Source organism: Stegastes partitus, unplaced genomic scaffold (genome assembly GCF_000690725.1).
Source record: "Stegastes partitus isolate 25-593 unplaced genomic scaffold, Stegastes_partitus-1.0.2 Scaffold169, whole genome shotgun sequence".
Lineage (NCBI taxonomy): Eukaryota > Metazoa > Chordata > Actinopteri > Pomacentridae > Stegastes > Stegastes partitus.
In genome coordinates, this window is record NW_007577900.1 from 655848 (window position 1) to 681177 (window position 25330).

The 25330-nt window shown below is 42.3% G+C and overlaps 1 protein-coding gene across 1 annotated transcript in view; it reads left to right on the forward strand.

Annotated features, from left to right (window-relative positions):
- Positions 1-25330, forward strand: part of marchf8 (membrane-associated ring finger (C3HC4) 8) — a 98531-nt gene that overhangs the window by 61529 nt on the left and 11672 nt on the right. Inside the window, exons 3-5 of the mRNA XM_008279769.1 lie at positions 9590-9640; positions 19956-20035; positions 20449-21384. Coding sequence (XP_008277991.1) covers positions 9590-9640; positions 19956-20035; positions 20449-21384 — 1067 coding nt within the window. The remainder of the gene's footprint in view (positions 1-9589; positions 9641-19955; positions 20036-20448; positions 21385-25330) is intronic.

A 25330-nucleotide genomic window follows, 5' to 3' on the forward strand; every position in this document is an offset into this window, starting at 1 on the left:
TTTTTTTTTTCTATTTCTTTGTTTCTGCAAGCCTGTGAGGGGCACAGAGTTCAGGCACTAATAATGCAACTTGTTTGGGGCCACTGTGCCAAACTAATTATCTGTAGCTTGACTTTTTCACACAGGAGATAAATAATGACTTGCGTCATGTGGAACCCGGAGTGCAGATAATGAGGAAATGTGGCTTTTCTGTGGAGTCACAAAAATATTTCACCATGTCTTTGGATCTCTTGCTCTCTCTGCCATATTTCCCTCCGCCTTTATCAAACGTCCCCCAGGACTGACTTCGGGTACTCAGATCTGCCTTCTGCTGTAGCTCTCATTGCTGTTGAATTAGACTCCGGTATTGCATCTATAATTCCGCTATATAGCCGCACCACACCATCGCCACAGTCTTGTTCTTATTATGACGGTCACTGTCTCTCTTCTAACATATCCTGTTTGGACATACTGATGTAATTATGCCTGAGATGAAGGGAGATGAGGGACAGAGCAGCAGCAGGAGAAGGAGGTGGAGGAGGTGGTGGTGGTCGGGAAACCACACGCTCACATCCCGCTGATGAGAGCACAGTCAGACATGCTCATTCACACACAGGCGCATGCGAAAGCTGTAGATCTGTAGACAAACACAGAGTCTGGGGGTGTTTCCTTCCTCTCCTGCAGTCTCGCTTTACCTCAGTGTGATGTGGTTTTCTGATGCACACACAGATGCTGCAGGCTGGCACTCTGGGGCAGCAGTTTTCTTAATTCATCTCGCAAAAAGAAAATAAATAATCCCTTTAAATGAGAAGTACTGAAATGTTAGACAACTGCTTTGTGGAATCTCTAGTAGGTGATTCATACCGTTTGTTCAGGACTTGTCTCTACAGTGCATGACCTCTCTGTATATAATGTCCATCTGCTTTCCCCCCCCAGACACAGTTATTGTAGGTTTGCGTAGACGTCTGTGGTCAGCCAAGCTCTCCAGTGATTGTTGTTACTGCACATAGTTGAGATTTCTCATCTGGTTCTGCTCTCCTGCCCAGCTGCCCACTCAGAGTCAGACCGCATTTCCTCTTTAAGTGGCTGCCGGACACTGACAGGGACAAGTAACCACATAAAGGCCAACGTCTTCTGCTGATGGCACTCTTTGTTGTGGACGTTTTATATTGTGAGGATGTGTGAGTGTGACCTCTGAGGACGGAGCAGCTAACGAATGCAATGTTTACTTATATATATATCTGTATCTTGTGTGTGTCTCCCTTTGTGCATGTTTGTGCCTGCCATCTGTATTTGCAGGCTAAGAGTGTGTTTATAATGGCCAACTCGACATTGTTGGCATTTGTTTTATGTGATTTGAGAGCGATTTCTCTGGAGTTCAGTCTGTGCGGTGGAATTTCAGCTATCTGTGTCTGGGAAAGAAATCTTGTGTCGGCTTGTCTGCAGCAACTTGTGCATTTAAAAAAAAAAAGAAAAGAAAATTGGGGTGGCCTGAGTTTTAAATCTGCATTTGGCAGAATGATCATCCCTAAGAAGATCACGGTTTGTTTATGCCATTTATTTCAGGGGAGCTATTCAGATGTAAACACTGCCCTGTCCAATCTGCCACAGGCTCAGTTTCTGTTGTCATACCTTCAGATTCACAAACTTTCTTTCTTCGACTCTCAGTTTGATGTCTTTGTTTCGCTCAGTGATTGTGGTTGTCTGCTGTAGTTTGCTGCTGTTTCTCTTGAAGTCGCACTCATGACGATGTTTTCTCACGGTGCTCATTTCAGTGACGTCTTGAATCAAAGAGGCACGAGTCTGTGTGCTGATGGTAATCTGTGCATATGTTTGTGCTTTACCGTCACCAGACCACATGAACTGCTACAGACAGCCTGAAAGTGAAATCCGGAGTGAGATGTAAAGCACTTTATTGGCTTCAAGTCAAGTGGAAGCAGAAACTATGTTGATTGTATGTTTATTTACATCATAATAACTGCATATCTGGATTTTACAAAAAGCTGGTTAGATTTTTTTGAGCTTGATTTTAAAATGAGTTTTCTCATCATGTGAGTCACTTAAAGTCCCTACACACCTGCACAGGTGATAAAGCATGTGCAGGATTTTTTAAAACACTTCTATATTTATGTTAAGGTTATTCTTTCTGCTTGACTCTTTGATCCCCAAGCAGTTTTTGGACATTTATGCTAATGTTACATTTTCCTTTTCCTCCCTGTGGGCTCATATTTACTGCAGTATGAAGTCCTGCACCTTCATGCAAACAGCACAACCCTGGCTAAAGGTAGAGAGAACTCAACCTTGTCTTATGTTCAGTATGCCAAAGTTATAATGCCATAAAAGGTAGAATAAGAGAAATTGAAAAAGCTTGGAATCAGCACATGGAACATTTCTCCAAGTGCCCACCAGTACTGGAAACATGGATGACTATATAGATATTTTATAGATTTTTAATTTGTTTTCTTCCTTGTCTCTTATCTGCTCTGAATAAATACAGCCTGCTGTTAAGTCCAGTTCAGCGGAAAAGTTGCTGAATTTTGTCACATGGCTGTTGGTCAGAGCTGAGTCACTAATGGCTTTTCGTTTGTGCTGATAAGTGCAGAATCTTTAGTTTTTTTCAGAATCTAATTAGTGTAAACGTTAGTGCAAAACTGTATTTGGAGAAAAAAAAAATCAAATGAGGCATGTACAATAAGGGGATTCTGATGAAATATCAACATTTTAAGCTGAGATTTGATTCATTTTCCGACAGAATGGCACATCACAGATGAGTAGTTCAAAGACTGTGGAAAAGTTGAAATTCTGGTCATTTGCTTAAATAAAACGGACTATTTTTGATCAGAGAGAAATGATTCATTACACTGCTGGACTCCCACACTAATTTGATGGTCAGGAGACAGGATTTTTAAAGTTACTTTGTAGTCTGAATAGAGTATACGAGCTCTGACAGATAAAGTGTAGAACACTGATCATCTCGTTACAACGCAGCGTTCTGCTGGGAAACCTCGCGTCCTGCCATTCATGTGGATTCTGCTTTGACACGTACCGCCCACTTAAACATTGTGGCCGATCAAACACCTGAACCGGCAGCCCTCCTGATAGTCAGCTGTCAAAAGCAGAGGTCTGAGTGAGCTTCAGGTCGGTGAACTGTGGTGATTAGCAAATCATGCCGCCTCTGTTGAATGGAAGAGTTCAGCAGCTTGCAGAGGTTGCTGGGAGATGTAATGAATTTACAGAGAAAGGACAAGAGAGGAAGAGAGAGATGTCACATACGCACAAACCTCTGCTCATTAATATCGCTGATTTAATTTCTTCGACAGTCACCTCATTACCACTGTCTGATAGCTATCATTCATTTGTCTCTTACTTTGTGCCTCTTCCTCTCCCTCTCTCTCTTTTTTCCTCCTCCTCCCTTCTCATCTTGTTAGGATGTCGGTAATTTGTAGGAGGAGATGATAAAGTGTTTTCTTTTCAACTCAGGCTCTGCCACAGAATATACAACTCTGTCAGTGTTGGCGAACAAACTGCTTATTGTTTAAAAAAAAAATCCTAGTAAGGAAGCACGTTTCAGGCCTTGGTAGAGATATTTCATTGTTTGTAGGAGTTGTTGCTGGATCGAGGCCATTTTTGAAAGGTATCAGTTAGAATGGCCAGAATCAATTTTTACTGTTTCAAATTGTCCTTCGTCTGGCTATTTTTTTCCTGAATGAAGGTGTTTATTTCCAAAAGCACTGTTGTTGTCATGTTGGCTGATTCTATTAACCTCTGGAAACAGGTCATTTGGTGTTACAGTAAATTGCGAAGCTGCACTTCACGATTGGCCCTGAGGCCGAGGATACCGAAAGTGTTGGTTAGTCATGCCTCTGCGGTGACTTCGAGGCTTTCGGGTCTTTCTTTTTTCAAGGCTGAAGTACGTTGTAGTAGTATTTATGATGTGTTTACAGCTGATCAGACTGTTCCAGAAACGTTGGATTCGTCACAATGCTTGTAAGAAGACTGCTGCTAAATGTCTTGACTGTAACTAAGGTGTTGCTTATTGGCAGCCACGAAAACACATTCTAGAGCCAGTAGTATTTCTGTGAGTGCAACAGTCACTATCGCTTTCTCTACTGGAGAGTCGCAAGTCCAGGCAAGTCCTGAGTGGGATGTTGAAAGATACTCTGAGAAGAGTCATTTCAGTAAATTATAAGGAACGAAAACAATTTAAAAGTAAGCATCCTCAAACCTTATGTGTATACGGGACAAATAGTACACAACAGAGTGGCAATAGAGCATAAAAGTATGGAAGTTTATGTAGATTTTCATTCTTTTCTAACTGTCTCAAAATGTACAAAGACTTGCAAGCTCAAAAAGCAGCTTTCATTTGTGCCCTGGACCTCTCGTGTGAAATCCTGTTTCATGTCTGTGTGGGGACTGAAACAGCGCAGATGGTGCAGTAAGCAGTGAGACTGACTGTAAGTCTCTGTTTTGTATTTTGAGAAGCTGTTAACCTTAAACACAAACCTTTTTATGTGCGAGGTCAACAGCATGATGCTGGTGTGAAATTGTGCAGAAGCTAGAAGGAAGCAGCTTGTTGCTAGATTCGCTTCTCTAAAATAGAATTTGTGTTCAAAGTTGACTCGTTTACTTTTGGCTGGTTTATGCAGGTTTCTAACTTTATGGCTGCTTTGACTGTTTTTTTTATCATCAGTTTTACAGCCGCATTTAATTAATATATGTTTTATTATTTTATTCCACACAAATTCACATTCTTTATACCAGAGTTCAGACAAAACAAGACATTTAAAGTCAACTCTGTGGACTGTGAGACAATGGAATGGATATTTTTCACAGTTTTCTGACATTTTATAGTCTCCATGAGTCAGCAGTTATTCACATTAGTCACATTAGTTGGCAATGAGAATAATAATTACTTGCAGCCCTAAAAATGCCCTCACATTCACACAATGACAAAAGATGTAAATGTTTTAAGGGTGCAACTAACAATTGTTTTCTGTTTATACGTCTGCATTTTCTGTCTGGTCCACAGGTACGATTAGGTACTCGTGCTTAGGAGGTTCAGGTCGCATTTCCACCAATGTCCTCAGGTCAGCTGCAGGGTCATCAGCTGGAATCTGGCAGTAGCACAATGGGGGATGATTCCCTGCAAAACCCTTGCAGCTGTGTTTATGGGCGGGTGAATCCCCAAATGCTATTCTTTCTCCGAAGCCATAGCCAGTAGCTGGCTTTGTCTGCCTCCTCTAATAGCCCTTTTACAGCTCTCTGTAACTTTGCCTGTGTCATTTTGATTAATTATTCAGTGTTTAGTTTAGAAATGCCCATCACAATTCCTAAGGTAGCATTGTCAAAGGTCTTGATTTGTCCAAACAGTTCAAAATCAAAAGATATTCAGTGTGCAGTGATATTAAATAGAGAAAAGCAGCAAATCCTCATATTTAACTAACCAAAACCAGAAAAATTGTCGTATTTTGCTTTACTCACAATTCAAATAATTTTAAAAATTGTCGCCAACTGATTATCTTGATTAAAAATGAATTTTTTGCAGCTCTAGCATCTGTCCATGAAATCTTCAATGTGATATCTTCATCAAATATCACATTTATTATTGAAGGAAGTTCTATAGAGGGAAAGGAACTTTGTGAAGAATGGGCACATTTCAAAGAGTCAGGGTTAAATTCGCAAAGGTTTTATCTTTTTCTGAGATTCTTGCATAAAAGCGAGCTGAGCCCTCGTCCCTGTGGGCCAAGAACAGAGCCCGGAAAAACACAGCAATCCCTCTGAATATGACCTCTTCTCCTCTGCTGTACTTTCCTAAGCTTCTTTCCTTACAAGCTCGAGTCTTCAGAGTCCAGTCTGAAAGTTGTGTTATCAAAGGCTGGGGCTGCTAACAGACCCACAGAGGAGGTGGAGAAAGACAGACACAGCAGACTGTGAAACCTGAGCCCTTCTTTATCAGAATTATGCATGAGCCCAGAGAATAAGGTCCTTTATAGTCTACAGTCGTGGTGGCGGTGAAGGTGACTCCCAGACCTTGTACTGTAGGTAACACAGTTTGGGGTAGAGACGGTTGTAAAATGAAATCGTGTTTGAAAGCGAGGACAAATGGAGATGTATTTCACCCTCTCATGTTTAGTTTCTCCGCTCTAATCACTGCTGTCTATAAAAGTCCATTTGTGGCCTTGTTATCTCCAGAAACCCTCGGTCCGGGATATCTGCTTGTTACTCCATTTTTGACCAAGAAGGGACGGATTAAGGGCAAGGATCATCGCTTCCTTCTACTCTGTTTCTGTGCTTTTTTTATCCCCGGCTGTCGTCCTCCAGAAAAACTGAATTTTTTATGCTCTTCAGCTGTCTTGACAATTGATTTGCTGAACAAATCGCACCCACTGAGCTCTGTACCATTGTGTGGCATTGTATCGAACACATTGAAGATGTAACGACATGGAAATGGAGCGGGACTGCTTCGTTTTAATCCACTAGTGTAGCAAGAGATTGAGATGTTGCCTCTTAGCTCAGTTTAAAAACAAATTTGTTTTTTTTTTCTTTTCTATTCTCTTTCTGTCCTCGTGACAATAAGTACGTAAATCTGAGGCACTAAGTTGACGAAGGGCATGATAGAGGAGGCCGGCAGGTTTAAGATGAAAACAGTTTGAGATTGGAGATAATGGCTTCAAACTTGATGCTGACATTTCAGTCAATCAAAGCTAGAGAAAAATGCGTATAGACTGTTAGACTTCGAAGGTGTCAGCTCTTCTCAGTTGATGTAAACATTCGCTATTGTTCTTGGACTGTTACAGGATTAGTGGCGACACACAAGATGACAGATGTGGTTGAACTGTTGTCTCTGCAGTGACCGCAAAATTAATAACAACGAGGGCGTGTCATTACTTTGAAGGTCACGAATTTGTATCATGCTCGGGTGTGAGTGCGTTGCGCGATTTCTTCTGACACAGATCACATCCGAGAAACCAGATCCAAGTTTTCATCTGATCAACATGGCTCGGAGGGTTTGGTTGTGTGTTTGTGTGTGTGCGTGTGTGTGTGTGTGTGTGTGTGCGCGTGTGTGTGCTGAGTTTAAATGTCCTCAGGCGTCTAGTTAGATGAGAGGAAAATAAGAACGGAGTTAGGAGGAAGCAGCGAGAAGCAGAGAGTGATGGAGAAGCTGGGCTCATACAGTAGTCATCTATCACCATGGCAACTAGTCACAGTAAGAACACATGTGAGGCGCTGAAGTAATTATAACTGGTAGGATGTCGAGGAGCCTGTTAGTGGCATGATTTATGCGTGGGTGTGTGTAGACTCGTAGTTCGTGAGTTTCTGTGGCAAAGTTAATCCGTTTTGGGCAGAGATAGTGAAGGTGACACCTCGGCTGCTGCCACGACATCAGGAAAGTTGTCAGGGTTGAGATGTCTACAGAAACAAATCCTACCTGTCAATGCGTGTGTGTGTGTGTGGGTGGGAGGGAGAGAGTGTATGTTCTCAATGTCTTTCTGAATTTCCAGCAATGAAAAATAAGCAGCATCTACAGAGACGCCCACAGGGGCCGCAGAAGTCACAGGTTTACTGTAATAATCTCCTTGTTGTCCATTTCTGTCTGTTTTGAGTCCTAAAGTACTGAATTCCTAAAACAAGTGAAAAATCCACTCCATCCATCCATTATCTATACACCGCTTAATCCTCACTAGGCTCGCGGGGGGCTGGAGTCTATCCCAGCTGACTTAAGGTGAAGGCAGGGGACACACTGGACAGGTCACCAGTCTATCATCTTGTAGCTGCGAGGTGACGATGCTAACCTCCGACCCACCTTGCAGCCCGAAAAATCCACTTAAATTTCTAAATTGTTTTCAGTCATCTTGAGACCAGGCTCTTGTTATTGCTCCACCAATTTGATCTCAACTAAGATATCTCAACAACTACTGGATGAAGTCCCATTCAGTTACTGCAGACATTCATGGTACCCAGAGGATAAATCCACTGATTTTAGTGAATCCATGTCTTGTCAACTGTTGGTTTGATTGTCAAATTTAAGGTATGAACACTCATGTTCCCATCAGGAGGAAGTCTGTGATCTCTTAACCTTATTTTGTAGCTCCATCATCGGGTGAAAATGTCAGTTTACCCAATTTGTTCAGACCACATAACTTTAAAACCAATTACATTCCCATCGTGCTCAATCGAACTTTGCGGTTAATGTCGGTTTCCAAAATGAAGCCGCCAAATACCCACAGAAAGCAACTTCTAGCCTGCAGAAATGGCTGCCGCTCATTTATTTGAAACATGAAACTGCACTGCCCCAGCAATACGTCCAAGAGATGTGAAGGAGAGCAGATAAAAAGCTTTGATGAGAACGCAAAGAGCATGCAGACATATAGAGGATTCCTTCATTTATTAGTGAGATTAACATCAGCATGTTCACATTGTCATCGTGAGCTGTAGCCTCTGTCTTCTTCTCAATTGTATCTCAGACTGGAATTAATCACAGAAAGAAATACTATAAAGGAGATACTGTTCAAATATCAGATACAACTTATGTATAATTGATATTTGAAATATTGATTTAGGTAACCCAGCACAGCAGCACCGGTTGAGTCTCTGGGCTTACATTAAAGCTGCCATTTGTGAGCTGTCATGTGGAATTCAATCGAGTCTAAAACATCTCTTCTTTACCCTTTAATCATTTTCATGTGTTCATAAAGCTGATCTCTATTTGCATCTGTGTTCATGTCCATGGCACAAACAGCCCTGTCAGACCCAGTGCGAACTCTGCGTTACGTAACTATGATTGATAACTAATTAAGGAACCGTTCACGGCTTTAATTCCGACACCGAAATTCAACACAACACCCCAGTGGCTGTTTATCCGAGTCTCTGATGCAAGCAGAGAACACAGAGCGGGAATTGAGGGTGATTAGCGCCTCAAAACAAAACTTGACTGCGCTGTACGCTGGAGGTCTTGGCCCGTTTCGTTCCCGGGTAATGATACAAATATTGTGACTTCATTTGATTTGCAGTTTGGACGGACGCGTTATGTAATCAGCTCGTCCTCCTTTCGTCTCGTGCCAGAAGAACTAGATTTACCGCAGGCTCCCTCACAGGTCCCTGAGCTGCTGAGAAAAAGTTGCTGTGCTCATTACGCAGAGTCAAACCATGAATCAGTCCTATTTACTGCTTCCCTATTCATGTGTCTTCATCCATATTATCGTATCTGCTGCATGGTGGACACTTCTGCTTTTTGGTGAACAACGATTCAGTGGATTGCTGTGAAATTTGGTGCAGATTTTAATGTCCCACTCAGGATTAATTGCAATAAATGTGGGGCTTCTCTGACTTTTTGATTTATGACAAATACATGTAAAGCCAATAAGATTCCGGGTGTGTTTAGTGCAGCTGGAATAAGCTAAGCTGGTGAATATTGCGTCTGCTGGATGTGAACGTGTTAAATGTAGGTCTGATGTTTATATCGCACACTATTCATTACAAATGGAGCCCAGTTCAGATAGAAATAATGGTGATATGTCATTTTGTTGAATGCATGTGCATGTTTGACATTGAATACAGAGACTGAATATATTTGTCACTCACTGGAGCTTTTTCTTTCCATCTTTTGCAGAATGAAAAGCCTCTGGGTCATTCGGCAAGCAGGTCCAGCAATATCTCAAAGGTGAGCAGAAGCACATACAAATGAAAAAAAAACATCTGAATGATGCACGGCTCGGCTCCGTCACGCGGTAAAAGGGAGCGAATATAAAGACAAAGAGGGCGAGCTGTGGATGAATTCAGAGATAGACATGCAGCAGCGTGAGAGCAGCTGATAGATAACCTGCCTCTTTCGCATCACGTCGCCCCAATCACAGCCTCGACCTCCGTGCCTCTGTGTCTTTCTTCTATTTTCTCCCCTTGTCACTCCTCCCTGTTGCTCCCACAAGAGAACCTGCAGCCTGCATCGAATGTGGCGCCACGTTTCAGTCCTTGTTCTCATGAGCCTCTTAGAGGATAAACCCTTTACTTGTGCTAATAGATGTCAGGGTCATTCCGTCACCGTGGGACAGCTCTGGCAATAATGTTTGATCCACGAGCCACTCGCTCTTAAAACGTGGGAAAAATGGAGGTTATTGCACCCAAGTGGCGGATATAGCTATCATTTTCAGAGAAACAGTTATGGTTAAACATAAATACTGTTTTCTCAGACAACGCGCCGCTTTGTGACTAAAGGGGGAAGACAAACACTGGCTGCTTTGCAAATACTGACTCACTGATCATTTATGACTTCAGTTTATTGGATTAAATTCACAAATGAGGAAAACTATTTCAATTTGATGACACATGGCAAATTTCTCATATGTATCCTGTGGACATTGCTGCATTCAGTTGGTGGATTGAGTCATTCAGTATATTGTATTTATGCACATTTAAGACACTGAATCATGACTCACATTTTTGCTTTGTAGAGCTGAAAAATGACTGCAAAATCAACCAAGTCTAAAAGAAAAACGTTGTGTTTTTTTACACCTTGCAGTTTTGGCTGCCAGTCTTGAATACAATCACATTTAGCTCACCTGTTAAATGAGCGATCCAAGCACCACACAGCTTCATAACAGGATGTATTCTTATGCAAGGGCAACTTCAGCAAGTACAAAGTCTGTCGATATGGCGCCACGAAAGCACCCGAAATCAAATGTTTACAGCTGTCAGGTTGGGTAATAATTTTAGAATGAGATAATAATCCACAGATTGTGCTCATGTGGTTGTCCCATGTGATAAATTTGCACCTGTCAGAGTGATCGCCTCCGGATCGATGACCTTTGGAAGCTTGTGAAAATGAAGCCTGAAATTATGTCGTTCAGGACTTTGCTCGGAAGACTTTGACATTGCAGGAAATGTGTTTTTTCCTGTCAAGAGTCAGACGAGAAGATTGATAACACTTGCATGCCTGTCCATTAAATAGGGCCAGCTGTCTATCGTAGTCCAGTTTAAAGCTAGAAGACGGGGGGAGAGACAGGGAGAGAGTGGTTTGTCTCATCCAGCTCTAGAGAAAGAAAAGTGGGCAGGTGTCTTTTACCAAGTTGTTGAACTATTACACTAATAGACCCACAGCGTTGTGCAGAGTCCCTGTGGGGAGAGCAGTGTCAGGTGTATGGATGTATTCATCGCATCTTTTCCCCCTTTATTGCCTTCTACAAACACACAAGTGGATTTCATTGCTTAGCAGATAGCGAACACAATGCATTGTCCGACCCAGACTGCCATTATTCTGACTAATGTTTGTATGATGCCATGATGGACATAAAGTACGAGCGAGGCTCTTAAGTTTGACAGCTTTAATTAATAATTAGCAGTCTGTCTGCCAGCTGGTGTTTCTCACTCCTTCCTGAAGGGAAACACAACTGACTGGCAGGTTTTAAATCGGTATTAATTGTTCTCTGAATGGACGAGTCTGCTGGGAGCCTCAGCAGCTAAAGAGAAGGAGCCAGATTGAGAAAGTAAAGGTGGCTGGTTTGAATCGGTGGGCCAATTTGAAATACGCAGAAAATGACTTAGTACAATAAACTCTTGACAGATACTGTCAAGGACTCAAACCGAAAAGAAAAGCTTTAACGTTGAATTGTTATACGCATGTAACACACCGTCGTCCTGAAACCACTCTCCCTGGAAGCTGCTTGAATAAGAATATGATGTGCAAGACTACAGATGATGATTTTATGCATATATGCGGTGCATTTATAAGTTCCCCTGCTCTCTGTAGTATTGGCAGGATGAGATGAAAGATTTTCGTATTTCCAGCAGTGACTCAAAGGTTCCTTTTTTTGCGTGCCGAAAGAATATAAAATGTAGGTCAAGTAAATTTACGTTGCAAAGCTGGAACGCCGTAAAAAATGTACAGCTGATAAGACAGTCAGTCAATTTGCACATGCTCCCCGTCCGTATGAGCTGCTGATGAAAGTTTTTATGGATGGTTTTCGTCTCGATTGTTTTCATTCACTTCCACACGAGCTCCCATCAGAGTCAAAATAAGGGCACCAAACAAATGCTGAGCAGCTTCGCATGGCACGAATTCAAGCTGAATCACATCGGCTCGTGTCAGACCAAATCAAAAATGAATGCGCTCGTATCCAATTGTTGACCTACTTAAAAGATATCTCTCTATATAAATAACCACAGCGTCGGCCTGAGAGGAATATTTCATAACACATCCAGCTTGGCAAAGACAGAACAGTCTGGATAATATGAAAGCTCAAACATCCAAAGAATTTGTTCGTTCTGTCAAAGCAGCTGCTCTACTTTTATACTGATCACCTGGCAGGATGCTTGTGGTTCTTTAGGGCTTTCGCAACTTCCTTTTTTTTTTTTTTTTGGTACTTTGTTTAATTGAACAGCTTCTTTTCTTTTAGATGATGACTCAGAAATGCATCTCATTTCTTGATACCCAATTGCTTGTAAGAATCCCACCGGAATACCTGTCAGGCGACACACTGGGCAGAGAGAAAGCGAGTTATACAATAACAGGAAAGCAAGCTGCTGAATTTAGCCGGGGGGTAAATTGTTTCATAAAGATGATGCTGCCTCCATCAGTGAGCTCGTCACTGTGGGAGGATTACAGTGTATGGTCGTAAATATATGAATGTATATGTGTATCCAAACCCAAAAACGCATTATCTCTCATCTGCTCGGCAATTGTTCATTCATTGGTTCATTTATTCAGCAGGTGTCCTCCATGGAGCTGCTGAGAAAAACAAGTTGTGACAAAAAGGTGGTGTGCAGGCGAATAATTTGCTTCTTTTTTTGTGTGTGTGAAATGAAAGAACGGTCAGTGTTGTAAATACATATATATGAAAGTAGCTCTGAAAGCTTTATCAGAGTGTGGGCTGAGGATTGCCCGCTGATTTGGTGTGAGTTGATTTTCCACTCGGTGAGGTCAGGAGGCTTAGCTGTAGCCGTGTCTCTCTTTAGCACAGTGCCAGCGAGCTGTGCGATGCCTCCCACACTGTTTGGGAAGGAATTAAAGTATTACAGTCCTCATAAAGACACAAAGCAGCGACTCACCGCTCGGTGGGCCGCCGCTGATCGCCAGCCAAACATCTGGTGGTGCTCTAAAATTCAAGCTGCTGCAGTTTTGCAGCGTTTCAGGCTCCAGTGCTGCAGTGCACAACCCCGGACCTGTCCTCCGCATCTCTACGGGACCGGTTCTGCTGGTCTGTTCAGCTTGGCAGACCACCCATGCTGAAAGCAGGCACCAAGCCAAACTGCTATTTTGAAGAAAGTGAAATCAATTGTTCTTGCAGCACATCATAGTCGCTTTGTATTTTGTTCCTCAATCTGGGAGCATTGCTTATTTTTATGGCCTTATGCTGAAGGGGCTCTGGTCCTCGGAGAGACCTCATTTTGTCTGCAATGCTGTAAAATGACACCTATGGAGGCAAAAACAATATAAGCGCTGATGGCAATGCACACTATTTCTAAACATAGCTGCAAAGGTGGGTCATGTAAGTTATAGGGCTGCATCTGTGATTTTGTGTGATGAATTAATCTGTAGATATTTTTCTCAGTTAGTTCTCAGCCTTTTTTTCCCCATAGAATAAAAAGGAAACATATGCGTTATAGTTTCTCAGAGCTTATGATAATAAATGTAACTTACATTCTTGGTCCACAAAACTGAAAGTTCTTATCAAACAGAGAAATGAGAGAGAGACGGTGGAACACAAACATGTTTTTGTTCAAAAGAGGTCCTAAAAGAAAATAACAAAAATGATTAGTTTATTATCAAAACAGTGGCTTATAAATGTTCTGTTAATCAAACAGTTGATTAATCAACCAGACATATCAGGTCTGAAGCTATTAAAAAAAATCAGTCAAGTGCTTTTCCATTTTAATATTCAAGTTTTCAAAGGAATAGGAGACAACAGGGCCCTAAAGAGACCAAAAAAATCTGTATGCAAAGTGCAGGTTTACTGGAAAAGTTATTTTAACATATCAGTCTGAGCGGTCAGCTGTGTAGCCATGTTTGTCATTATTAGTTGTCATAGTTATTGGAACATTCAAGTTAGAAACTTTCAAATATCAGACTTGTGGTTAATAATACTTAGAGTCTGTTTTTAAATGTAAGTAAACACAGCTTTAATAAATGTGATGTTATTTTCTAATCTCCAGTATTTTTAACCCTCAAACGACCAATTGTAATTGTTAAAAGGTTGTTCAACGACATACAGCTCCAAAGGTGTAACCATAGGAACCAGTTTTCCCATCATTACCACAGCATCTCATACAAGATGGCCTTTCATTTTCTTTCAACTATTTTGTGAAGGAATAGTTTCTCTAAACATAGCCAAATGTGTCATCAAAGAACAATTCTTTTACCACAAAGTGACTGTAGTAAAGGGGGTGGGTTTAGTGATATCAACACGATAAAGCAGTATATAATGTTCAAAGCCAGACGCTGCCACTTTGAAAACTGTCCAAGAGTTGAAGCAACTGCGCTGATTGCCAGTTTCTGCAGCTCACATGAGGTCCCGCCGAAGCAGATGGATGGCCATGATTTACGATATTCTCAAGTGCCAGAGAAATGATTGGCCAATCAAATCCATCAGCTTTCCAGCGGCCTCCTGCACAACCTGCTGCTACCGAATCACTGTGATTAAGGCTCTAATGTGTTTGTAGTATCAGAATTCTTTTTTTTTAGATATAAAAGAGAACTTTTTTTATTAAACAGTATTACTTTCATTTCATGGAGTAGCTCATGAATAATACTACCTTTAGCTGCTTGAAGACATTTGGTCGTTGATTCGAATTTTGCAGGTTTGCTTCTCCTTAACAATTCTTTGATTATATGCTTTACTGGTGCATATTCACTGTAGCTGGCTTTTCCTCTTGAACCGTTTACTTCCTCCTTCTTGTGTTTGACTTTTAAGTCTCTGCAGGTCTCCAGAAGTGATGATTGAGTTTGAATATCTTTAAGCCCTGACAGCACAGCCCATGTTTTTTGCTTGATTCTATAACTGCACTTGGCATATCGTAGCACTGCACGAGGTGTGTAAGAAAAGTTCCAGGACTGGTGTCTCAAAAGATATATTTCAAACCCAAAATACGAGTTTTCCCCTCCAGACGATCAACCAGCACGTCTACAAAAAGATCATGCAGCGTTTGCTTCGTTCAGTGCGCCAGAAGAGGCGAGAGTTGTGGCAGGACAAGTCGTGGCTGCTTCACCATGACAACGTGCCTGCTCATAATGCCCTGAGCATCCGACAGTTCCTGGCTGAGAAGAGCATCACCGTACTGGAGCAACCTCTCTACTCACCTCACCTGGCTACGTGGGATTTTTTTCCTCTTCCCCAAGCTCAAGGGGGTCATCAAGATGGCTGGGATGACGGAGCTGTGGAGGATCCCAGAAGAATCCTTCCAAGAATGCATGGTGGTGTGGAAAAGAAGGCTGGGAAAGTGTGTTAGACTCCAGGAGGATTACTTCAAAGGGGAAAGCTTGTAGTTTGCAGTTTAGATTTCATATATATCTTTTGTGACACCAGTCCTGAAACTTTTCTGATATACCTTGTATATTACTAGGCCATAAAATGCATTTACAAGAGTCTTTTTTTCTGATAAGCAGCATGTGAGGGTCATGCAGAGACTGTGAATTAAACAGAATGAGTGAGCAGGTAAGAAATATGTAAAAATATACCGCAGGTGCAAGGACATGTTTAATAATGTAGCATTTTAATACATTCAAATCATTTATTCAACATAGAGGAATGAATATTATTTATTCTAACACATGGAATCTCTACAACAGAACGGGCATAATTAAACAGCCAAGTACACTAACCTAACAGTATGTGTAGTTTAAGCGGAAATTGGTTTACAGCAAAAATTTAAGTTGTAGTAAATTAAATTGGCTTGATAACTTGTTTTTCTTCCACCTTGAGTTCAGGATTTCAACTTGTGTTTACGCTACCAATTATAAAGTAATTGGTCTTTTAGAATAGCATTGATAGTGTAGGAAAAGACTAAATATGCTAACTCAGTGTAGTTTTTTTGGTTGATGGTAATTTCATTAGAAGTTGTCACAACTCAAAAACATTGATGCAAACTGTCGCGTTCGTTCCATGTGTTAAGCCTAAACGTTTGTTTTTAGAGTGAAGAGCTTTTCTTTGGCAGACATTGTGAGGGACAGGATCACGTTCTCAGATACGTCAGTCTCAAAAAGATTTCTTAGATGACAAATGGTGAAGCTGTGAACGTATCAAGTACCTAGAGTCCAATCTAACATGCCAGCATCCGTTCTCGTGGCATCTCGCTCTGGCATCATTTGAAAAAAGCTGCATTTTAAGGTTTTATAGGAGCGTCTGTACTCTGGTCACAACATCTGATCATTGTCACTGTCAATTAGTCACCAGTTATCCGCCTCTCCTAAACTTTTTGTGCACAGTTTGCTCAAACTAATAGTTTTCTTACAACAGCATTTAGATTTTATTTTTTTTACCTCTTTCTCTTTGTCAGAAAAGACGGCCTCATTTATGTTTTTGTTCAGTGTAAGACGCACGGAGCTCACAGTGGTATTGATCTTCTAATCCTCAGCAAGGAGATAATAAATCTCTTTTCCAAAATGTCAGCAACAGTAATTTCTTCATTTTTGACCTTGGAAGCATAAGTTTGACAAAGCAGCGGTTACAAAGTCCTCCTGCTATCTTGTCGACTATATTACATGTCAAAGCTGATAAGTGGACCTTGATTTGGGATTACATATTCAGACACTAATATAATTCAAGGTAATAATAATAAATATGTTAAAGTTCAGATGAGATTGTTCAGGATGGTTAATCTTTAACATGAGATCAAGTGTGAACTGTTGTGCTTATCTTCTGCATTGCTTTTCTGTTGGCATCTCTTCAACGTCTGGTCCATTCACGTTGTCTGTCTGGCTTGTTATGAGCTTCTCACAGCGAGCCAGTGATTCATCGGCGCTGTTAGATTTTAAAGGTTATTCTGTGAAAGGCCCGAGTGGTTAGAAAACGCACCAGGTAGCGACTGTAAAATAAGAATAGAGGTCGAGACGACGGGAGATGTGAGAAAGGTGGCGTTTGCAGAATAATAGCAGCTCTGACAAGTAGAGGAGAGGATAATTCAAGCAGCGTGCTCAAGGAGTGAGGTTAAATAAGTAGTTATGATAATGAAATGGAAGATTGTTTCAGCACACATTATAAACAGGTGTTCATTAGAGTGAGGACGATGTGGATTTCATTTAATCAGCACATCAGAGCCAAAGAACCACAACTAAATGGATACATTTAAGAGTGAATGTGCAGTTTCGAGTTAGAACGTGGCAAGTGTCAAGACATTGTTCAGCCGCTCCTGCCCGCGGTAGTTTAGTTTTCCATTAAACGCTGGCACTCGCTCACTCATCTAAGGTCCTCATCACAAGAGAGGACTGTTATGAGAGCACAGATGTTTAATAGAAGTCTGAAGAGTCACGCAGACAGTTAACTGGAAGTTAATCATTACTACCTCGACTCCGTTATCATCACATAGCCATCCAACTGCTGGGAGACAGACGTGGTTATCTGTTGGCCAACATGCACGGGATGACAGTGCGAATGATTAACAGAGGCAAAACGGAAAGTAACGCATAAAGATCATCTGGATCTACCTTTTCTGCCTTTTTTTTTTTTCCATCACTCCACATCTGGATTTTATTTATGTGATTCTTGTCGTCAGTTTCCTGTTCAAGCGTAGAGCTGAAGGATTGTGTTCCAGCTGTGCAGTTAAATGCACCTGCAAAATCAAATCTTTTTGCCTCGTCTCGTCCACATCTCAAAGCTTTTTACATTTTTTTGTCCAAACTCCTGCAGAAGCCCCAAACAGCAGCCTTGAAAATGAGCTATTAACGTAAGACTGCAAAATTAAATAACAGACATTCAGGAAATTAAAGATTTAGTGAGTCTACAACCTTGGATGAACTATTAAAAACAACAAAAACAAAGAAGACAGACATGTTTGGGCGTTTGTGTGCAAGAAGAGAGAGAGAAAAAATGACGGTTGGGGTGAGGCTGTGCTGTTCACGTGCAGACAGATAAACAGGCTGAAGGGCATAGCTGGACATTGAATTTTCTATTGATCGGTGTCAGGCCACAAGCTATAAATTTTCCCTTAGTTAGAAACGGAATCAATAGGTAATTAGTTTCTTGCTGAAATTACCAGACCCCCTGTGTCTTTACGCTATCAACCCCAACACTATCTGATGCCATTCTTTCTGCTCCCAGTCTCTAGCTGCCACCGTGAAGCACATTGGCATGAATTGTTGAAGGAATCCTCTGACGTTTAGGAAATATTCCTAATCACTTTCTCGTCGTGAGAAGATTAGCAACACATTTGTGCTAAATATGAAGCTAGAGGCTCCATAAAAACACCTACAGAGGTGACGACAAGCCAGCTGATTCTGATCATTTAATTTAAAACAGTTTCTGGGTTGTTTTTTGTTGTTGTTGTTGTTTTGCTCCTGTCAGATTTTAACTCACTATTGGCTCCTTTTCCACTGTGATGTAAAGTCCTACACCTCGATGGGAGCAGCACAACAATGACTAGAAGCAGGCAGAATTCCAAAATGGATTTGTTCAGGATGAAAAATAGTCCAATGCTATAAATCATACAAAGAACGTTAAATGTTTTTGGTTTTGTTTGGGGGTTTTTTTTGTTGTTTTTTTACAAAAATGGAAAAAACCTGGAATCAGCATGCACTGCACATTTCCAAGTGTCCACATGTGTAACTGATACAACAAACTGTTTTTTGGGGCTTTTTTAGAAATAATCTGATTTTAAGCTTAGGTCTGGTTAAGTTTAGATTAACTAAGTAAGATTATTAGATCAAGGACCACAGGACAGTTAGAAATGTGACCATTCTTTTTGTTTTGACATTTTTTGGCTCTTAGATATTGTGGAATTTGGTGAATTTTTTGAAAGACAAACCAACTGCTGCCCTTCAGCAGAACAAGATACTGAGTTCAGAGGGTTAAAGGGTTTTGGGGCTCAAAGGGTTAAACAAAGCGATATAATTTATATCTATCACTTGTTAATGACAAGTATATAACACTACAAAAGAAGCAAGTTTGTGTATCTTGGAATAACAGCTGAGCTCTGCTACATTAGAAGAAAAGGAGGTTTTCCTGTTCTTTATATTCTGCCAGTGGTGCATGAAAGCAGCTGTATTACAGGTATTTCAGGTCCATTCACTTCCATTATTTTTTTTTGTCAATAAATGTGATAAACCTGGTTTGTTTACTACCAGCATGAATGTCTGACTGCTTGTGTTTCTGCCTCTGCTTTGTCACGTCGAAATGTTTTGTAAATGAAACCCACGGCGCAATAAAATAGAAGTTTCCTTTAAAATCCGAGATGTTTTTAGGTATTTCTCAACATGTCATTGTGTAAAGTAAATATCAGTGAAAACTACACTAGATGATGCTGGAGGTGTTTTTTAATTTTTATTTTTTTTATTACAACAGTCTTGCACCTGTGAGCGCATCTGTTTAAAAAATTCTCTGAACAAGTTTCTGCAGCCTCACGTCCTCCAGCTGTGCCTTTTCTCTGTGCCTCATTCTTCATAGCTCTTCCTCTGTCTCTTCGGCGCTTCTCTTCATGGCCGCCCGGTGTTTCGGCGGCTCTGTGACGCACCGAGACAGATTTCGCCTGGCACAGCTGTAATCAGATAGATTAACTGCCAGTATTGTGTTTTTCCTTTTCATCATCTCGTGCATCAGTATGCGACGTGCTTTCACTCCTTCTGTAAAGATCAGAATCGGCCGCTGACAGCCTGATCGTTCTCACCACACAGGACCGTCGCCGCCATCACAGGAAGTGTGATTTGATCCCGCTTGTTGAATAATACAGTATTTATTTCACCGCAGGCTTTTACTTAGAAGTCTCACGATTGTACTTTCTGTCCTAAATGACCTTTTTTTTGTGTGTGTGTGTGTGTGTGTGTGTTTGGTCCTCAGGCGGGGAGCCCGACTTCAGTCAACGCTCCATGCAGTTTCTCGAGGACGTCGGTTTCCCCCTCGAGCCAGGACATCTGCAGGTACAAACCGCTTCAACCTCAAATCATGCCAGTGAATCAGTAGTTTGTGACCACATTGATATGAACACCTGAGGACAATAAATCGAATCTATTTATCATTCTATTGCTGGTGAAGCGCCTTATCAGTAGGGGATGTTGGTTTACACTTTACCCTTGAGCACTGTGGGGAGCAGCCTTGGTTGTAGCTATAGAATAAACGTTATAGTTACATGGATCACCCAGTGCTTCATGCAGAGACAAAGCCCCCGCAAGCATGTATCTCTTTCTTTTCAGATTCCTTTTCTTTTCAAATGCATGATGTCTTTTCCATTTCTCTTTTTTGTCTTTTCCCGTGCCTTCTCCTGCTGTCCTTGACCAATATCTTCAATCACGTGCTCCTTTTTCATAAACGCGTACAAACACTTTCACAACAGCAGTCAGGATCAGGACGCTCAGAAGCAGACTGCAGTGGTTCTGCTGAATTCTAACGGTAAAACCTGTCAAGGGTCAGGAGGTATTTCAGTGACCACACTCTGCACAGATGCCCTGCCGGCCTCCAAACACGCCAAACAGCGAGACTGGCTCTCCCTGCTCCGTCCACCCTCCGTCAACATCCGGCCCCACAGCTCGCTCAGGTTCTCGGTGTCTCTGAACGACGTGGGCCAACGTGTGGACAGCCTTTGCCGCGGCCTGCACTTCATAGATCGCACATGCTCCGAGGGCGAGCTGGAGCTGAAGCCGGAGCCTGCTCAGGTTCCCGGCTCGAATGGAAGGGCACACACACTCAACGGCAAGCCGCCCACTGCCCCCACGCAGCAGAGCCCCAATCCCAGCTTCTCAGCACACACCCACCCCCACCTCGTCCCCTCCTTCACCAACAACTACAAATACATGCTGGGCATCCCTCCCGCCGATTGTTCCCCATCCGACCCTGCTGTCAGCACCCCTCCCCTCTCCGTCACCCACCTCCACCCTCATCCTTCCCCGAACTCCAACTTCCTGCGTCTCCTCCTTCCTTTCTCTCGATCCTCTACATCGGCCAGCATGCAATTCTCTGAGCTGGGCAGCTACGGCTCCCACCTCCACATCACCAAGTCCTCTAGTGTCCTGCTGGAAGGCAGTGAGTCAGGGTTCCCCCCTGAGGATCTACTGGGAGATGACGACGTGTTTGAGGAGGACCAGCCCAGTCCAGCTCCGAAGGGGACGGAGCGGCCACCGACCCCAGAAACGGTCACTGCGGCCGGGCTGAATGCTCTTCTAGCCCCGCTGTGCTATATGGACGAGGACAGCGACTTGGACCGCTGTCCGTCCCCTTTGTCAGAGAAAACAGGGCCGCTGTCACCCTATTCGCTATCAGGGGACTGCTGCAGGTGGGTGACTGTCTGGATGGTGTAATCCACACCCACCCTTCCTGTGACTTGGTAAAGCCCAGATCACCCCTGTGCAGTAACGTGGCAGTGAACCCCAGAGCCCTGTGGAGTAGTGGAGAAGCTTCTCTTCCTGTAGTGTAACTGCCCAGCAAATATCTTCTACCACAGCAGTGTTTGTCCTCTCAACCCCCGCTCAGAGTGAAGCTGTTAGTCAGAAGAGCCTGACACATAGTCACTGTAATCTGCACACACACCACAACAACCGCGCCTCCTCCCCCCTCAGTTGCCCCGATTCAACCCCTTTGTGTGTGTGTGTGTGTGTGTGTGTGTGTGTGTGTGTGTGTGTCTGTCGAGCGAAAATGTGATGTATTGTAATTTCATACCACCTAATTTCAATTCACTGTTATCTCAGCGCTCTGCCATGTTTTTCATTGTGCTGTCAAGCCGTGTTTTTTAAATAATTTTTCATTGTTACCAGATCGATGAGGCAGTAAAGTGTCTTACATAGGCTGCAAAAAATTGTGATTGATTTTGCTCATAAGCCTGAAGCTTTGCACTGGGGATGGGGGTGGGAGCAATGGCAGTGTTAAGGAATAGACAGAGGGGCAGAGGTTAGGGTAGAAGATTTAATAGCACTGAGGAGTGGAGTGTGTGTGTGTGTGTGTGTCTGTCTGAGAAATAGCAGAAAGTGAACAATAAATGGTACTGAACCGGTTTCTGTCTGATTGGGTCAACAGGGCCGTCATCAGTCCCTGTCACATGACGAGCTGCGTGCGGTCTTATTGGCCGATCCGGACCACGTTAGACAGGATGGATTATGAGTAATATTCGATTATAGACCAGGTCATGGCTGCATGACCCCTGCAGATGAGGCTTGCTAGCTGTAGATCTTGCTCGGTCATGGAAAACTGGAATTGTGAGCGTCACATCAAGCCCTCCTGGGTCACAGTATCTGTCTGTCATTGCTCCATCTGGCTGCACTTCTCTGGACTGATGAGATTCAAGTCTTAAACACAGGAATGCCACTTATACAGGTCCGTCTCTGTTGTGCCCCTCAGCACGTTCTGCTTTCCAGATTATATGTTTTCACACCTCGGCTGCGGGCTGATAGAGAAACATGAGCTTAGAATTGGCAAGCCAAAGGCCAGAGATCAAGAGGCAGATTATTGGCTTCAAATAGCCAGCACTGTACACTCACACATGCACACAAACACATCGTGCCAGCTCTCTGTCAGGTGGCTGGAAGCGTGAGCTCAGAGCTGAGGCTGGCCTCACCTGTAGAAGTGTGTGGGTGGTTGTTTTTTTCCACAGATGAATGCGATGTTAATTATTAGCCAGCTTTTTTTATTGACAACAGATTATAACAGGTGGAAGCCCAATAAGAGGTGACTTGGTTTATTTCCTCATTAGAAACGTCACCTTTTAGAGAAAACACAGTTTACTTTCAGTGGGTCTCAGCAAGAAAACATTAAACTGACTGAATCTTCTTCATCTTAAAATATTTCCAGTCCTGATTTCTGTGAATATTTTGAAAAAAATAGAAGAGCTGAATTAATTACATTTGGCGTTTAAATTGGCTCGTATTCATCTTCCTACCTGCCGTTTGGTGCAGCTTTGCTACATCGCTTAAAACGTTACTGATACCATCTGTCGATCATCAGAAAGCATGAAACCAGATGTCTTTTATCCACATTTTTATAGCAACCTCTGAAGTAAATTGCTGTGATTACAGTCAAGATTGCATTTCTTTGCATGGAATAGCTTTTCACCTTCTTCACAGTTCTTGCGTAGCCTCTTCCCTTCTTCTAAGTGTTTTATGATTCGCTCACTTTATACATATAGATTACTGCTATCCTCATGCATATTTTAGCAAAGCAGCAGATACAAACATAAACATTACTGACTAGAGCCTCTAGCATTAAAAAAAAACATACTATAGGATGCCTTTTAAGCTTCTACGTCTATCAATATGAAACAAATAGCCTGTTTAATTTCTAAACCTTCCTCCAAACCGATTAGTGCCTTCTCAGGAAATGTAATATTCTCTTTTAAGGCAAGCGTTGCCATGTAAAGAGAGACAATTAGCCCCTTAAGATGTACACTGAGTGGAAAGGAGTAAAAAGGGAGATGGCTTTCAGAGCTCCTGCCACCAGTTGAGTTGTGTTTTTCACTCATCGAGTGTGTCTCTGACAGTGTGGAGCTGCAACTGCTCAGACTGAAAACAGGCTGAGAGCAAAATGCCTCACATGTCACACTCTGCCCCGTATCATCCACGTGAAAATCTGTTTAGCAGGAAAAGCAAAAGAAAACAGATTAGTGTTAAAAAATTCATTTGAAAATAAATACATAAACATTTCAGGATGCGAGCTGAACGAGGAAAGGCTGGAGGGAGGAGGAAGATCTTAAAGAGACTGAGTGCGGAAAGACTGGCTGAATGCCACCGGAGAAAAGTACGAGGAAACGAAAAAAGAGGGAGCAGGAAGAAAGTGAATGCCTCGGCAGGGCCGCACCGTTGCTGAGCTTGTTTCCTTCTCAGCTTGTGGTGCTTGTGATTTCCCGACTCTGTTTTGCCTCTCACATTTTAATGTTGTCATACTCTGACGGCGCCTCTGCCATCTTAAAATTACTGTTAAACAGGGTGTGTTTTGGCTGCTCAAGCGATGCAAATTAAATTTTAACTTCCCTTGCCCAACAGTGCTTGGAATGTGCTGCTGGTGACACAAATAGAGCTAATTTTCTTGATGAATTTGTAAGATGGCTTGGGATCATTACAGTGTGTTCATCTCTTTAATGTACCTTGCATCTAATGACGGAGCTGAATGTCGTGCGCTTTTATTTGTGAGATTTCTATCTTTAAAGCAATTTAAATGCAATTTTGTCTAATTCTAGCAGCCAAAGCCTTCAATAAATTTAGCAAAAAACCCAAATTTCTCTGCACAAAATCTCTCCAATCTTGTTGTTTACAGATCATTTTATTTCCGCCATAGCTCCATGCGGAGGAGTAGGGATTTTTCTGTGGTTATCCCCTCCTACATTAAAACAAAATCCACATAAACATTAGAATAATTTGTCAGATCTGCTCATTCAGCAGGCGGCAATGCTTGATATAAACACCAAGACGGTCCAGTCCCTTAGGCTGAATTTTTTTAATTGAAATAGGAATACAGTATGCGTGGGAGGAGAATCTGCAGTTCATCATCTTGTTATCCATGCAAACAAACACAAACAAAGCAGCCTATCCATAACCAACAGAAAAAAAGCCTCCTCTGGAGAAGTTAATTGTGCCTCCTCTCTCCTCTAATACCCCCAGTCCTCCCTCTACTCCTTCCACCTCCTCCTCTAGTGGAGAACCTGTGGAAGTGACCTATTTTTGTCCCCCTTTGTTCACCTTGTCTTTTAATCTTGTAACGCTTTGGCCAGATCATCCAGAGCTCCGGAAATAGACATCATCTTCCTCGCTCACTTTCTAACATGTGTGGGCGCACGTGGGAGTGCACGTGATTCTTCATGTGTTTCTATCCTCACCTGAACTGGGATAAAGACAATCCCATCTGAACACCCCGCTCCCCGTCTCCTTCTGTCTTTTTTTGTACGTGCTTTGTTTGTGTTTTCTTCCCCAGAGGAGCGCCACTGCTCTCTGCAACTCACTCAGGGGGAAACCACAATAGAAGGAGGTCCTGGTTTGTTCATCCGCCTCCCTGTACAAATCAGAAGAAAAAGTGGATTCGGAAAATAGATCAATAATGCCTTCCCTTGTGTGTTTTGTATCCATTTATTACTACCCCTCTGTGGAGACATCATGTGCGCTTTATTGTGGAGAGCAACAGCTTCAACTCCCTTTGCAATCACTCCGTTAGTGTGGCCAGAGATGTCAGTTTAACCTTTAATTAAAGTTGTACTGTGGTGGAACAAGCAGCAGCTGATTTCGGAGCTTATTGCTTATTCA